The 14,051-nt window shown below is 31.8% G+C and overlaps 2 protein-coding genes across 3 annotated transcripts in view; one reads left to right on the top strand and one right to left on the bottom strand.

Annotated features, from left to right (window-relative positions):
- nAChRalpha1 (nicotinic acetylcholine receptor alpha1) overlaps positions 1-14,051 on the top strand; it is a 201,845-nt gene that overhangs the window by 23,343 nt on the left and 164,451 nt on the right. The window lies entirely within an intron of this gene.
- LOC146539383 (uncharacterized) lies at positions 257-874 on the bottom strand. The gene has a single exon (XM_085208065.1). The coding sequence runs from the start codon at positions 872-874 to the stop codon at positions 257-259; it is 618 nt and encodes a 205-aa protein (XP_085064191.1).

Below are 14,051 nucleotides of genomic sequence, written 5' to 3' on the forward strand. Positions count from 1 at the left end.
TGTAATTGTTCTCCACACCTCTCATTCCCTCACACATATAAGATTCGAACCGTTCCCTTTCTTTCGCCGACATTTATTTTTATGGGCATCGTCTTTTCGAATATTTCTCCTCCTCCGGCCTCACCCGTTTGTAATTCCAAAGAATTCGAAAATACTTGGCACACTTCCCTACGAAGCGATAGTAGCGATGTTTTTGCAATAAGATATACGAAACAGGAAAAGGATTGTAACAAGTTTATTTGACGAAACTTTTCATCTAGCTGGAACACAGGCTGCTTACATTTGAGTGTAAGATATTTGAAGCGGAGTGGCCATTGTGCGGGAACTCACTGTTTTTTAATATAGTCTTAAGCCGTTCGCGAAACTCGCTCGCAAACATGATGGTCTCGTATGAAACTGACCTTTTCACTCGAAGCAGGTTCGGCAGAATATTCTCTGGGTATAATTCTCTTTTTTCTCTATTCAATTTGTGTTTTGGTATTGTTTCTGTTGTAGCTATAGATAGATTTAGGAGGTTAGCTGCGTACATAACAAGTGATCTAACACCGTACAGAACTATAAAAAGGAATAGAGAAAAGCCGGTGATTATATAATTCTTCTTTATTTGACTTAGAAGTATCATTTTTTGGGATTTACTAAAGGTAGCGTCAGATATCACTTCATGTATAGTTTGGAGTGGCATGACCATCCCATAGTAAATTACAACTCCAAAATATGTAACTGTTGCCAAAATTAAACAATTTTTGCGGTACCTGATACTGCTGTTAATACATTTGGATAGACTTCTCAAATCGTAAGTCGGATTCAGTAGAACAAGGATTCCAGACATTTGCATTAGAACAAGGCATCCTAGAGTAAAGCAGCTAACTTCCATTTTGTGGCAATTTCGAAAGATTAAACAGTTATGAGAAGAACATGGCGTAGGAACATAAAACGTGAATTTCTCCAGGAAATTGGTAGATTTTTCGTTTATTTCATTATGTCAATCACACGTTAAATAGACAAAGCGGTGACAAAATAAAAGCCAGTATGTATTCTGAAATGAATTTCACTTCTTTTGTGGCAGTTTGTTTAGAATATTCGAGTGATAAAGTGTGAGTGACAATTTTTGTATTTTGAAATGTTCATATTTGTTTTTGTGGATGACAACGGTCAATCTTTCTTTTAATTATTTATTTTGAGTTTTTACTGTTTGGGCAAATAAAACATTTTTATTTTTTTAATTGAACTTTACGAAAAAAAAAGCACGTTAAAGACTTATCGTATATGTACTGCACGTAGTCGTACATTATATACCACTTGCGTGGATTATAATTGCTATAAATTAATTTTTAACAAAAAGAAAAACCGACTTCTAACAACTAACTAAAAAGTGAAATATATTTTTTACAAAGATTTTATTATTTTGAAGTCGGTGCCAAGTAAAACAAACAGGCTTAGTAATATTGTAGTAAAGGTGTTGTAGCATTAGTTTGACAACCTCCTTATCTTACAGAAGTCGGTTATAAATAGAAGGTAATCGTGGTCTTCTTCTTCTTCGTGTCAATGAATGGAGAATTCATATAATATTTTGCCAGTATTTAGCCACGTCGACTGCGGCATGGAGATTTCGGACAGAAAATAATAATAATGGTAATCGTAATTTTGGTAATCGTGGTGCAGGGTCACAAGCGTGTGACAAATATTTTCGTTTTCTTACTTTGGCAACGAGGCAAAGTCCGCAAGTTCAGTACCGCAATGTACCGCAAAGTACCTACACGCAATGCCTCCAGAATTGCTTGGAAAGTCGGGTACGTATATAGATTGCCTTTTGAATTTGATGAAAATAGCAATAATATTTCTGTCTTGTAAAAAACATGAATATGTATAATCAAAATGTACTCATTTGAACCTTTATCCGACAATTAGTTTAACTAAAGGAAGCTGTTTTCATAAAAAAATGCACTTATTAATACATTAACTCAGTTTAATGTTAAATAATATACATAGGTAATATAAAATTGGCCATAAGTACAAAAAAAATAAAAAAATAATAATTTATTATTTTAATTTTATTTTAGGTATATCAAGAAATAAAACAGAGATAGAATTATTTATTTATACCGTTACAATTACTTTAAAATAGCACTAGCTATAATCAAAGTCGTAGTCGACTCTCCAGGATCTTCACTTCTCGATAAGATGGCGTATCTGCACATCAGCTCGAAATCTAGTAACCGAGCCATAACTATAAGAAACTTAGTTATCCTCTCAATCAATGCTAACAAGTAAAACGCTATAATATAACAGACGAGGCTTGAAAATGACTTACTTAAGTAAAAATTCAGTACCACCGAAGGATTTTTAGTGTCACTTAATATTGTTTTATAAATAACAATTTCCCATAAAAATTCCAATACACTATTTATAAAAAATGTTGTTAGGAAAAAGGAGAATATGTTTGAAGGAAAATTATTATTTTCCTGCAATTTACACCAACAGTCTCTTATAAAATATGGCTCTTTGAGCGGTCTCAAAAGCGCAACGACGAACACTGTTTCCGTAAATATTACAATTCCTAGGAACGTGCTGAAAATATTGATCATCTTTAGTTCTTCTTTTTTTATTTCCTATTCCTTTAGTATTTTATTTGTGTATTTGTATAGGTTTTCTTCTAGTTTACTTGTATACATTTTCTTTGTTGTCTATGGTTGTGGTTACAAAAGAATCTTTTAATTCGAATATACTCTTTCTTATTGAAATCTACTATAGAAGGCCAGTGGATTTTCTCCTCCTCATCACCGAAGTTTTCTATTATAAAAGTTTCTTCTTCTTTCTTTTCCTGTTCAAGACACGTTATGTCCTTCAGTTTATAATTTGCCATTAAATTTGAAAATTCCGTTAGTTTAGCTGAAAGTGTCATAAAATCGGAGATTCTCAAAATGACAAGCAGTAGAAATAACGAGAAAACCCCTAGTACATAGTTTCCGGATGCGTTAGTGACGGTCACTGTTCTAACTAGTTTATCTTCAGCCGTCTCAAAAGGCTTTGAGGAGTGAACTTTTAACTCATTAAGAGTTTTAGTCGGGTTTATAATTCCGTAACTAAAAACAGCGAATAAACAAACAAGAGAACTACTTAAAATAAGAGGATTGGTCTTCAGAGCGTGCTTGAAGATGTTTATGTTTTTTGATACAGTGACAATGTCTGTAAAAGGCAAAAGCATATATATAATTGTTACCATTTCAAGAAAAACTACTGTTATTAGGAAATATGATGGACTGGTTGTATTCATTATTTTACTGAAATTTGTTCATGATGGAAGAGATTGAAAATTATTTTTGATTACATTTTGATATTATTTAAGAAGTATGGCAGATGTCAAATTTATTATGTACCTATAGACTTTATATGTAGCAGGAATAACTATATAACCTTTTTGACAGGTTTAACATTGTCAATGTAGATAGATATTTTTGCAATATACTTACTTTTAATACTTTTTCAAATACAACAAGGAAGACCAAGAGAATATAATGTTGAGACACTCTTACTATCCAACATTTAATAAATATTATTTACATTATTTTAATAGAAACGAGTTTTTCTCTTATATAACAATACCGAATTGAAAGAATGTCACGTCCCAACTTCACTTAAGCAACATATACACGCATAGAAAGCGTGATTGAATTCATTATCACTACCAATATATCGGAAAGGGGAACGGCAAGTCTATTTACCTGACGCCATCGCATTCGCATATTCAGAACGTACGAATATTGTTTCAGCTATGCTTGTTTAGAGAAAAGGGGTTTTTTTCAGCGATATCGACGTATTTCGTTTTTATGTATGTAATGTTGGAAGTATTTGTTAGAAAGTTGAATTCCTTGATACTAGTTTCTTTTTTCTTACCCTGTTATATATGTGGAACTTAAAAATCATTAAGGAAAAGTGAAGAATGGAAATATACTCCTCATCTATAATACTAAGTATGTTATGATAGATGAATAAAGTATAGGATTTTTTTTAGCTGACCTGGTGTTAAGACCCCCACTTTTACCGAATTTTTGAGACATTATGGCAGAGCTCAAAGCCACACATTATCTTATTACCAGAGCGAGGACAGAAAAATATCCAATCATACATTTTCCCAAGTGGAAATCGAACCCACTTGTATCACTGCACCATGACGGCCTCATAACAAATTAATAATAATAAATTTAATATTAATATTAGCATTCATTAATTTTGAAATGATAGTCTTTGCTAATCAAATAATACTAAAAGCATGGTGTTTGGTGAAACCTGATAATTGTTGGGATAGTTTATTAATATAGAGATGTATGATATTAGCGTGATAGCTCTAATGTATTGTTGCGATTGCTGTTCCCACATACTGTACCATATTTATATAAATAATAATAATAATATTTTTTTTGTGCTAGCATTAACTGTGTATTTACAATTTACATATATCCTTACACGTGCGTGTACACGCATAGAAAAATACACACACACAGTCACAGATATACACACTCTGACACATACACAAACACACACACACAAACTACTAACAACTTTAGATTATAGTAACTATAAATATATAAATCAAATATTTTTTTCGGAAATAAGGTTTACAAAATTCTACTGTTTACCTAGTTAATACTTGTTTATAAATGTTGCCAATTCTGAGAGGTTGGTACTGTATGCCGTAATACAGGTCTCCTAGTACGGCAACAGTGGCATCCACTATAATTGTACGTAATATATAGTTTAGATTTAAGTTACCATGTATTTTAGGAAATGTAAATGGTGATAAAATAAATAAAGTTATGTATGTATTTATAATGTTTAGAAGAGTTTCGTCAATGATACAATTTCAAACCCTGTTTTTTTCCCGTTCTCGTGGAATTTACCAGAAATCGTATCTTTTAGTGGTCTACTACACTCCATGAGGAATCTATATACCAAATTTCAGCTTCTATTTCGTGTGGTTTTGACTGTGGTTTGTCTGGCAGTATAAGCCCTTAGTAATGAAATAGATTTAAATATAGATATGGATATACGAGAATGTTTGTGAGTTCGAATATTTTTTGTACATGTACAGACTTTTCGTCTCTACGACTGCCTCCGTGAATTTTTAAATAATCAATTAATGGGCAATTAATGGAATATAATATACTAGGTTCCATCTGCCTTTGCAATAGGTGAAGTAGAGGAATACATGTAAAATAAAAATAAAAATACTCTTATCTAATATAGCTGTTTTTGTTTAGAATAGCTACATAGGTGTATAATATATATATATATATATATATATATATATATATATATATATATATATATATATATATATATATATATATATTATTTTGTAGCCTTTCTAAAATTTTATCACAAATAACTCAAGACAAGCTCAAATTCTATCTTCAAGGAAATTTTCATACCAATACATGCATTTTATTGTATAGAAGCATACGTATACGAACTATGAGTATTTTGATTGAATTCGTTATCACGCACCCTCCGTAGAGGGGGAGGACCAACAAGCCTATTTACCTGCGGCTCGTGCTACAAAATAATTCTGCTTCCCTCATATACGTATCATAGTAGATATATCATAGTAGAGCACCCAGCATATGTTGCCAGCCTCCTTTGCTAAACTGGCTAAGAGTAAGGCAAGTATGTGTAGAAATGGTGTTCATTATAGTTTTTTTTTGTAGGTCTACGCATTTCATTCTTTACTTTTCAAACGTTTCTAGATACGTAATAACGAAACTTAACGCCCGGATTGGATGGTAGCGGTTGAATGTGTTTAATTAATTTTGTTAAACAGTAATTATATGTGAGTGACTGAACTCAACGGGACTCTTTATCTTGTTATCAGGTCGATTAAATTAAAATAATTAATTTCCCCCGAGTGGGAATAGTGGTGCCAATCGTCATGTTTATAATCGACGCTGTCGTACTGCGCTATTCAAAATTACTCACAATATATTAGAAATTTCATACTGCACTTAAAAACACAAAAAAAAAACTTTTAACCGTAATACAATAATAGTTACCTTCGTTCCACTTCCGTTTTAAATAATCTATGTATATGTTAGACAGGGACAGGATTAACATTGCCATCTCTCTCTACCCTCAACACGTGTTACACAGGTGCTTCCTTTATCGGTACTATTACGTATGTCGATTCAATTTCGTTGAACTGTTGACTCTGTGGACAGTACGCTGTTTGTATCGCATAATTAATTTGTTAAATATATTTTTTCAGTTTCATACATGTAGCAGGGTAGATAGAGGGAACCTAGTGTTAAGGCACTCCGCTCCCCACTTTCCGCCGATTTTTGAATACATTGTGTTGAGTGACGAAACTCAATGCCGCGCTTAACCTCGCCGCGAAGCCACGAAGAAATAAAAATAGTAAATATTTCATTAAAATTGGGTAAAAAGTGGGAAAGAGAGTGTCTTATCACTAAATTCCCTCTGCCTACCCTCCTATACACAGAACAGATAGTATGCTATTAAAAAAATATACTTAAATATAAATATTCCAGTCCTCACAACATAAAAGAATATGACTACATTTAAAAAAAACTCACACAATAACTTATACATATTGTACCAATTACCGAGAAGACAATATTTTCCACTCGTGCTTACATAAAATATAAAATTATTCTGTCTTTTACAACAATATTTATTTTATACATTAAAAAATTTTAATTTAAAAAATGTAGAATGAATTTTTAAGTGAAAATAATATCCAACGCTACCGCCTTGTGATACATCATTGTGATCGAGGAAGCTGCATTACCTGCTTTAATCAATTTGACTGGTTTTAACAAGCCAAGTATTATTTTTATATGATTTACTTTTTTTTAGACGAAATTATTATTTTCTATTATGTGTTTTTTAGCTATTACGAATATATAAATAGATCAATTGTTACGTAGGGTGCACAGAGGGAACCTGGGAACCTAGCATTAACTTTTGTAGTACGATGGTATGTTCTTTCTGTCCGTCCTGTTATGGAGAAAAGACGTGCAAGTGAAATGGTAAAATATATGTTTGTTTTTGACAGCGCGAATTTAAGCGCAAGGCTTTCCTAACTCTAATGTCAATAAATGACTTACAGGGAAGGCCCAAATACTATATTGTAAGGATTTACTTAATATATTTCTTTGTTTTGTTGATTTCTGACACTCAAAATTAATATGGTACGATAATTGGACATAAATTTGGGAACAGAGTTCAGAGATATTTTTCTGTTATTTTTATAGTTTCACTCTATATTCCGCATATATCAATGTAATATAGTATAAGGTGTGTGTAAATGCACTACCAAAAATCAAAACATGTATTATTGATTCCTCAAATTCTTTTATAAAGCACTAAACAAAATACACACACAATTATATCATAAATTTCTATAATAATAAAATATGTATCATAAGATTTTATTTATAAAGACTCTAAGACTTTTAGTATATATAGGCCAAACCCTTATACATTAGAAAATAAATGAGCGGTTGGTGCGTGAGGCGATTATTTTGTACGTGATACAGTTAGAATTTTCTCCCAAGTCGGTATAAATTCGATTTTTTATGTTATATTTTTACAACTTTCAAATAAGGCTTTTCCTTTTCCATAAAATATTTAAATGTAATTTTCTATAGCAATATGTATAATATATAGATGTATAAATGTATAATAAACAATTAGTTTATAGTTATCAATTGTTGTCTGTTGATGGACGGAAATTGATTCTACCTTGTCTGGATCGAATTTACTACTTTATATTCGGACGCAGTTCCACTAAGCCATGATGGCCTACTATAGAAAGAACTTTTTATCGATAATAACTAATGTTATATTTGTAAATTGTATTGTAAAATTTTACTAAAGCTTTTTTTTAAGTTATAATACTATAACAAATGTTTTCAATTCGACTGACTGAGTGTTTCGATACTATATATCTGCCTATTCTACTATAAACAATGAGATATTATAAAATAAAAATATATTAAGTCAAATCCATACAACATTCGTTTCGCTGAATCCAATTACACGCATATGCCTCGTTTTCCGTTTCGCCTATGATAGCCACTATCTAAGTTTCGTATCACTACGTACGACTTTCATTTTCCAACAGTAACTTTGTATTAGGGATGAAAGGTTCCGAATGAAGAACGTTCACGACAAAGGGACAAAGGTCAATCGTATTACGGCCCTTGTGATGTCAGGATACTGCGATATTAAAGAAATATGCTATCCCATAGCAACTAGTGGGATTGGGTGGGTTATATTTAAATAAAAATTGGGTTATGTGAGGATATGTGGTGGTTTTATTGTTTTTAGTGTATTTTATATCTATGATTGTATATGTTATATGTACCTATATTATAATCTACATCATTCATATAACATTACTTTTCGATAAGCCAAAATGTATTTGTAATTTTCCATGTTTTTTTAGGTTAACGCTGTATCCCACACAAAGCACTTTGTTCCCATTAAGACACTTCCATTTCCCATTTTCCACCGAGTTCTCAATGTATTGCATATTAAGCTTTACGCCTCGTATACTAATGAAAATGTTAAATATTTTATTTACTCGAGCGGGAATCGAACTCACAACCTGCACTTACGGTCGTACACTTGTGCCCCTGCACCATAACTGACATTTATATGTAATCCTTTTATATTATTTACAAAACAGCTATTTGTGATTTTCTTCAACTAAAGATACTAAAATACATTCATATCTACTGTTACTATTCTAACATTAGCTATTTCTAGCTACACAAGCTACGGCGCTACGTGTTGCGTAGGCGCTACGACAGATGCAATTTATTCGTAGACCAAGCTACATACGTTATTCCGTTTTGTATATAAAAGTGGGCGTAGCATTAAATCTTTACAGCATGTTATGAAATTATTGATGTTATATTAAAATATAGTATTTTGGAATGTATTATATTGATACTTATAACATCTAGATATATATTTCAAATATTTTTACTTCTGTGGGATGAATAAACATTAGGTGGTATTGAAATTAGCTAAACAATACAATATCTATATATAGAATATTTTCTGTCTTCCTATGTCAATGTTATTGGAAACGTTAAATATAGTTATAAACATTTTTGTTTTTTTTTTGGTAAGTCACATCGTTTTACAATGTAAAGGTAACTAATCGATAGAAATTTTTCAAGTATTAAAATCTACTATTATATAACAGTCTTAAAAGATTTTATTTAAATTTTTCTACAAACATAATACATAAATACTTTCATCGATATTACAGAGACTCCATCAAAACTCCAATATATCTAATGTCTAAAAAATTCATAAGGCTCATGTTAAAACACGCTTCGATGAAGGCCAGTAACAAGGGAACTTGCTCAGGTTGTTACAAAACATTGAATGAGAAAAGTTAACTTATGAAACTTTGTACGTTGGAATACAAATATGTACTTGACTGAATCTGATACTACATGTAAAAGGAATCTACTTTCTGATCAATTTTTAAAACATTACATTTTATTTTCTATATTTTTTAACAGAAATCGATATAAAGATGACTTAATTCATTCACAGCCAGAAAAAACAGAGGGCATCTCGTAGGTGGTACGAGACCTAGAAATGCGTGAAAGTATAAAACCTGAAAAGGTCTCTCAAAGTTTGTTACTTTAATTTCTCTTCTTTATTATTAATAGGCTTTAGAGATATTCAGATGAAATATGAATATTAAAAAGAACTTCGAGCTCCAAAAGCGTACCTTAGGGCGTTTCGTATCAATTTTATTTCAAAAGTTTGTTGTGAAGAATTTATTTGATTGCGGCCTCTTTAGCCTTAGAGTTTTAAAATGCCATCGAAAGAAGCGAATCGTAACCTCGTTTTTTGCTTTAATTAAACAATTTTGTACACAATTTTTGTATAAAATGTAGAGTTTCTTGACTGAAATCTCTTTTATGAAATAAAGAAATGCCTTAGTGGAATTCTATTCACGAAGTTGTGTTGTACAGTTATAAGAAAAATAATTGAAAAGTAAAATTTTGCGGTGGGCTGCGGATAAAAGAAATGTATTTTTATGTTATACTGAATATCTATAACAAGCACAACAAGATAGACCGTGGGAACCTAATGGTAGGACCCTGTAGAGAGAAAAATGCTTATGTTAATTAAATTAACATTTTCAGTTTAATATTATTTTGTCATCAACTCAAACCGTCATGAGTAAAAGTAGATTGATTGGTGCCAAACATCTCTGTCTCAGCATACCTCTTTAACCTCGTCCACTGTTATCAACCTCTTCATATATGAATCATTCTTCAAAATCGAACCCATAACTGTCGAGACTGTCAACCTGGTGTCTGACCACTACCACGCCATTACATAGCTTTCACTAATTTAAGATTCTTGTATTCAGTTAAGTCTATCTCTAGACAATTTATTTGACATTAGTTAACATGCTCTCTCGAGGTTTGTGGGCCTTTTACACCTCTCCAGTCCCTCGTCAATCACAAGCAAATCTCCTAATCTTAGTGGCCCAAGCGGTTTGTTATAAATTGTTGGTTTAGTAATAATTAATTAAGAAATATGGTTTTGATTACGTCATTGTAGCTCTTTGGATAGGGAAAACTGTTTTAATAAAAACAACCGGTTAAGTGCGAGTCGGATAAGCCCACATAGGCATTCATTCCAACTTCAGGGTTGTAGCTCAACGAGAAGTATAGGTAATAAATGCTTACTAATTTTTGTTTGCAGGCGTATTCATTCATTTTGTATAAAATAAAATATGAGTATGTAATAGTTATATGTAATATAAATATAAATTTCCATTTTTATTTGTACTGTAAGTTTTCACTTCTAGCCAAATTTTATAATTGTATATCTACGGGGAATTCACGGCGAATAAAGTTGACAAACTTAAATTTACGGTCCATATGCTCGTTTTGTATAGAATGAACTACAAATATAAGTTTGTAATGCCGAATTCATAATGGTAGATTCAAGGGAAACACTCTGTAGGATTTGATTTGATTACAAGGTGAATTTTCTACAAACTGCAGCAAAATCAATGCATAAATGCTCGTATCGACTTGGATATTTGATATTAATTTCAGTTTGATATTTACATTTGATCTCCAGACAAATGGTCTTGACAGAGGGGACTTGACAACGAAATGATCCTATAAGGCTTTTGTATTTAGCTATTGAGGTACGAAACCCTAAATATCATGTACAAACTTGGATTAGCCGAATTGCAGCGTTAGGTTACGTTATCGAAAACGCATTGTCTCTGAAATGAGATGTAAATTTAGCATTCTTTAGAGAGAAACATAATGGAGAAAAAAGTACTTACTCATACAAAGAACAATATGTAAACTATCGTAGCAAAAGAATCATACATCAAATTCCACAAAGAGAAAAGAAAAGAAACACTATGTCTATTTCCACATGCACACACAGACAAACAATTCAAACAATACTTATAACTACGTAGATTTATCGATAAATTCAATCGGATGGAAATTACACGAGAAACTAAAGCCCGTTTCGTAGATTTCTGCACTTCAATGAGAAATGTTAATTAAACTTGAGCCTTCTTACTTTTAACTATATCCATATAGCTAGAAACTTTGCGTGTATTCAATGGTATGTGGAATTGCATTCTGACCTTTAAAGTGGAGGCAATAAAGTTAATAATTGCATGCTTTAAAAGAAAATCACATAATATGGTAATTGCTGCCACGTTAATTTCATAGTATCCTGCAAATAATTATCCTGTGTGGTTTTCTATGAGTGAGTTGAAAACGAGGTCGAGTGAAAAATGAAATAGAATAAGCCTGGTTAGTTTATTATTAGTTTGTTTCAATACAGGTTTTGAGTTAGGTTTACATAAAAAAATATCAATTATATCAATCAATATACAGCTTTACTAATATTATATATGTGAATGTAAGATTATTTGTTACGCTTTCACACCAAAATACTCAACCGATTATCATGAAACTTTGTATACATGTTTTTAAAGAAAAAAAAGAAAGAACATACAATTTTAATACTAAAAAAAAATATATACGAGTATTTAAAAAAAAATATCAGTTGGTTTTGATACAAACGAAGCTGCGTATGAGTCTCTTCTTATATTAAATAACAAATTTCCCCGAGTAGGAATCGAATCCACAACCTATCACAGCTTCAACCATCGTTATACCTTTAATAATTGAGATATTTGTAACGGTCAATTCAGTGAGTGCTGACATGTAATGTCCGACACAGCACTTCCTATTCTAACAATAGTCAAGAATTTGTCTCTGGAAATGGGTCGTTTCATATTAACGAGGTTGTGTTGGAATAGTTGGTCTTAGTTATGTGTTGAGATGCTTCTTGTGGAATCGTATGTAGATTATATTTGGAATATAAAATCAAATTTGCAATAATTGAGGCCGCTGTGCTGCGACAGTGTGTAAACGAGACGGTTTTGGGTTCGATTTCTACTCGTTGTGAAGATTTATTTTCATTTCATCGGTCTGAAAAGAAGACATAGTCTGGCGTTGTTCCACCATGTCACGAAATATGGAAAATGGAAAGCGGGAAGCCATGTGGCGTAATACTAAATATATAACACCTCCCTACAAAAAATTAAAAAAAAAAACGTGAAAACGATCCTATTTTTCTATAACATAAACAGACATAAATTTTCGTAAAATCTTCGTAAAGCTGATTACGCATATATTTCCTCTCAGAAGTCAATTTCCCAATCTTACCTTGTTATTCCTAATACCGACGACTTTTATTTCAATTAAACAAGCCATTCAAAGAAAAACACTTATTTTTGCATACAAATAGCACACAATGGCCCCGGTAAAGGCTTTTGGAGTAAACAGTAAAGAGACTACGTTTTAAATTCTAACATTTTCCTTATTACATACTTTTTCTTACTTCACATACAAATTTCGATGAATTTGTTGCCTCGATACCAAAGCGAAGAAATGAAAATATTAAATGTTTCAATTTCTTCAAGTGGGAGTCGAACCCATAACCTGATATATTCTAATTATTGGTGTGATTTCGACAAGAGCATATTGTTCACGTGCTAAAGAATTTTTATGTTCGTCACGTACGAAATTTTAAGCCACAGCCAGTGGAAACTCTACTTAGTCGTTTAGGCAGGGTTGTTTATTCATGTGAAATATATTAAAAAAGTAGCTTTCCGCCTTTTGCCGTATAGCAAGCCTATGGAACCTAGTATTACTACGGTACTGTTGGACTGACCGGTAAATCCGATCCTACCCACTAAAACCCAGCGAAATAGAATTCAAGTTCTTTTCCTTATTATCTAGTTTTATTTGTCAAAATAGTATGTAGAGTAGTTTTTAATATGACATTTTAATTATGTAATGAAAGTTTAAGTTTTCGATGGCTCTAATGTTCTAATAAGTATTAAAATTTTCAATCATTTATCTATTTAGCACATTTTAGCTTTAATATTTTTGCGACACTCATTGTATATTCATAAAAATATATTTTTTAAGAAACGACAACCCTAACACGGGTCTAATTCACTTTGTCTTTTCACTTCGCTCCCCAATTAAGCTTGTTCTGTGTTAAAATACTATGTCTTTATTCTCTACAGCCTGTGTCGAAAGAAAACGTAATGGAAAATAAATGAATAAAATATATATAAAAAATGAATCGGGGTAGTGCAGTGGTACTATTTGTGGGTAGGTAGGTCCCAGGGCTGGCCCCTACTAAGACAGAATTTTTCGAAATTTCTACGGCTAATTTCTAATGCCTCCCGAATTCAGTGGAATGTAGAGAACAGAAATATCTTAATGGGAACCGTGTTCCTTAATACTAAGTTCCCAGGTTCCCTATGCTAACTCTGATATATATTCGGGATCAACCGTGAAGCTAAATATAATCTCATCAATTTACTGTAAATATTAAACATTAGCTAATTAGCTTATACCATATGCTTCCGTCATTCCCTTCTAACAATAGAAAATCTAAATCTTCGTGTAAGCTAATATTTTATTGTTATCTCCACA

Source organism: Heliconius melpomene, chromosome 4 (genome assembly GCF_056956725.1).
Source record: "Heliconius melpomene rosina isolate 202511_hmr_F chromosome 4, ASM5695672v1, whole genome shotgun sequence".
Lineage (NCBI taxonomy): Eukaryota > Metazoa > Arthropoda > Insecta > Lepidoptera > Nymphalidae > Heliconius > Heliconius melpomene.

What these genes read in the sequence shown, in the direction of transcription:
- LOC146539383 (XM_085208065.1), bottom strand. Translation starts at nt 874, where the DNA reads ATGGAAGTTAGCTGCTTTACTCTAGGATGCCTTGTTCTAATGCAAATG.